The sequence below is a fragment of the Bison bison genome, unplaced genomic scaffold (assembly GCF_000754665.1).
Source record: "Bison bison bison isolate TAMUID 2011002044 unplaced genomic scaffold, Bison_UMD1.0 scf7180017864492, whole genome shotgun sequence".
Classification (NCBI taxonomy): Eukaryota; Metazoa; Chordata; class Mammalia; order Artiodactyla; family Bovidae; genus Bison; species Bison bison.
In genome coordinates, this window is record NW_011495051.1 from 8,155,948 (window position 1) to 8,159,008 (window position 3,061).

Consider the following 3,061-nt stretch of genomic DNA (forward strand, 5'->3'; position numbering starts at 1 on the left):
ACCCGGTGCTCTAGCTGCTGGCTGGTGCCCAGGAAAAATGTGCAGCCCAAGAAGCTATGTGGCAGATGTGGGGTGTCCCTGGGCCCCCACCCAGCCTCAGCTCAGGAAGGGTAAGCCCTTCCTCACCCAGCCAAGCCTGTCCTGCCTCAGTTTCTCCAGGGGGAAAATGGGCTGAATTCCTCCTAGGGGGAAGAGCCTGAGTCTTGAGGGGTCCAGCCTACCTCCTCTCCACCCCCTCCCCATCCAGAGACCTCAGATGGAAGACCCAGGCCTCAAGGCCCCAGAGCTCCTGGTTGGGGGGGTCACTAGCCCCCTCTTTGGCTCCTGCTTCAATCAGGCTTGGCTGAGCACCCCGCTCAGGAAGTGCTGTCAGCAATGACACTCATATTGTTAATAGAAGTGACAATAAAGAATAGATCTGTTCAGAAGGGGCACTGTAACTTTGGGATCCCACCTTGCGCGCCCTCACCTGCCTCTCCCCTGGCCCAGGAATGTGGGGAGGGGTTTTTTCACCGGGTTTTCCGAGGCACACACACAGTCATCTAAACAGCTACCAGCCTTCTGCCCCACAAGACAATTAGTCACCTTTGTTACAACATCCCATAGAGGGCAACTGCCAGCACATGCAGAGGCAGCACATTCAGAAAGACAGACACCAGGACTTCCCTGGCAGTCCAGTGGTTAAAACGCCATGCTCCCCATGCAGGAGACAAGGGTTCAGTCCCTGGCCAGGGAACTAAGATCCTGCATGCTATGCAGTGCAACCAAAACTTAAAAAAAAAAAAATTTTTTTTTTAAAGACCCAAGACAGACACACAGGCTGGCAGGTACATGAAAACACAGAGGAGATACATCAGCAGACACACACGTGCTGTCGCTCATCAGACACAGACCACACACAGGACAGAACGACACACATGAGGCACATATGTTGATAGACACAGGACACACACGCGCAGTACAGACACACACGAAAGACACATCGACGGCACATAGACACAATGGGCCCTTCATCTTGCAGCCCCACCGCGGCCTGCAGAGTGTCCCCTTCCCCACTCCTTCCGCACACCTGTGTTCCCCTTCCCCCTTTCATGTTCTCTGACCTCACCAAAGGGTGTCCCCAGCCTGAAGCCAAAAGCCACATGGGAGAGACATGGAGCTCTGCCCCTGTCACTAGGATATACAGGACACCACTGCTCGGAAGGAGGGGCAGAGGGAGGGGTGGAGGGCGGAGAGTGTCAAGGATGGGCAGGATGGTCCCTGCTGTGGGGGTGTGAGTGAGGCCCGCTTGGCCTCAGAGGGAAGATAAGCCCCTGAGACCCCCTTTGTCTCTCCTGACTGAGCCTGTGGAGAAGGCCTAGGGCCAGATGGCTCAGCCCTCAGATCCCTGACTCACCCCATCCTGCCTTCCCTGGGCTCAGCATAACCTCCCGCACCTCTCCTGTAGCTGCTACCTTATCCTTTGTGGGGTGAGGGGGGAGGGTGCTCTGCTCGGACACCACATCTTCAGAGAAGCCTTCCTTGAGCATCCAGCCTAAAATGGACACCCCTCCCACCCCACATTAGGCTCTAGTTCAGCTTCTTAGAACGCATCTCCCTCTTAGAACCTGTGGAGATTCTAAGAGGTTCAGAAGCTTCACCTCAGGACTTCCCTGGCAGTCCAGTGGTTAGGACTCTGTGCTTCCACTACAGGGGTTGCAGGTTCAATCCCTGGTTGGGGAACAAAGATCCCACAAGCCACGTGGTGTGGCCAAAAATAATTAAAAGTTTTAATTAAATGTTTCACTTCTGTACTGGTCCAGGGTTGTTTCGTTCACATTCATCTCCCCTACTGGACCATGACTTCAGAGATCCAAGCTCACCACCTCTGTGTTCTTGACCATGAGTTCCCCACCCCACCACCAGTGCCCAGCATGGAGAAGCTCTTGAGGGATAGATACAGCACACAAGGGTCTCAGATTATGTGTCTCCAAACCCCTGGCTGTTTGTATCCACCAAGTCATATCCACTAAGTCAGTGTTTATGGAGCAAGTATTGTGTGCCAGGCCCCCATGGGGCACTCAGTTGGGAATAGAACAAGGATCCCTGCTCTAGCAAAGCCAATATTCTAGAATAATAGTAAGCAAATATTCAGTGAGGACTAATAGAATGTCAAGTAGTGATCATGCTACAGAGAAAAATAAAGTGGAACTTCCTGGTGGTCCAGTGACTAAGACTCTGCGCTTCCAGTGCAGGGGGCCTGAGTTTGATCCTTAATCAGGAAACTAGATCCCACATGCTGCAACTAAGATCTGGCACAGCCAAATTAAAAAACAGAATTAGAAAAAGAGGGCTTCCCTGGTGGCTCAGGAGTAAAGGATTCACCTGCCAGTGAAGGAGAAACAGGTTCAATCCCTGATCTGGGAAGATCCCACATGTTGCAGAGTAATTTAGCCCATGGGCCACAACTACTGAGCCTGTGCTCTAGAGTCCAGGAGCCCGCAGCGACGGAAGCCGGCCCTGTGCTCGGCAACAAGAAGGTGCGTGCGTGCTAAGTCGATTGAATCGTGTCCGACTCTTTGTGACCCCATGGACTGTATAGCCCGACAGGCTCCTCTGTCCATGGGATTCTTCAGGTAAAGAATATTGAAGTGGGTTGCCACGCCCTCCTTGAGGGGATCTACTGGACCCAGGGATCGAACCCGTGTCTCCTGTGGCTCCTGCATTGCAGGCAGATTTTTTACCACTGAGTCACAAGGGAAGACCCCCCCGCAATAAGGTCACACACGACAACGAAGAGTAGCCATGCTCACCGCAACTAGAGAAAGCCAGTGCAGAGCAACAAAGACCCAGCCCAGCCAGAAAGGAAGAAAGAAAGAATAAGAAAGTAAAGTACATAAGGAGGTGAGGAGTTGGGGATGACACCATGTTCGCAGGGAAGGCCTCTCTGAGGAGGTGACCTCTGTGTAGAGACCTGATGGTAAGGAACCAGCTACAGGGGGTGAGGACACCTGAGGCCGAGGCGATGGCACGAGCAAAAGCCCTGTGGCAGGGAGGACTCTGTGGGACTCCGGAAACCTTG

At 53.2% G+C, this 3,061-nt stretch overlaps 1 protein-coding gene across 1 annotated transcript in view; it reads left to right on the plus strand.

Annotated features, from left to right (window-relative positions):
- ZGLP1 (zinc finger, GATA-like protein 1) overlaps positions 1-3,061 on the plus strand; it is a 6,060-nt gene that overhangs the window by 2,558 nt on the left and 441 nt on the right. Inside the window, exons 5-6 of the mRNA XM_010828503.1 lie at positions 1-110; positions 2,468-2,519. The exon at positions 1-110 is cut by the window's left edge and continues 1 nt beyond it. Coding sequence (XP_010826805.1) covers positions 1-110; positions 2,468-2,519 — 162 coding nt within the window. The remainder of the gene's footprint in view (positions 111-2,467; positions 2,520-3,061) is intronic.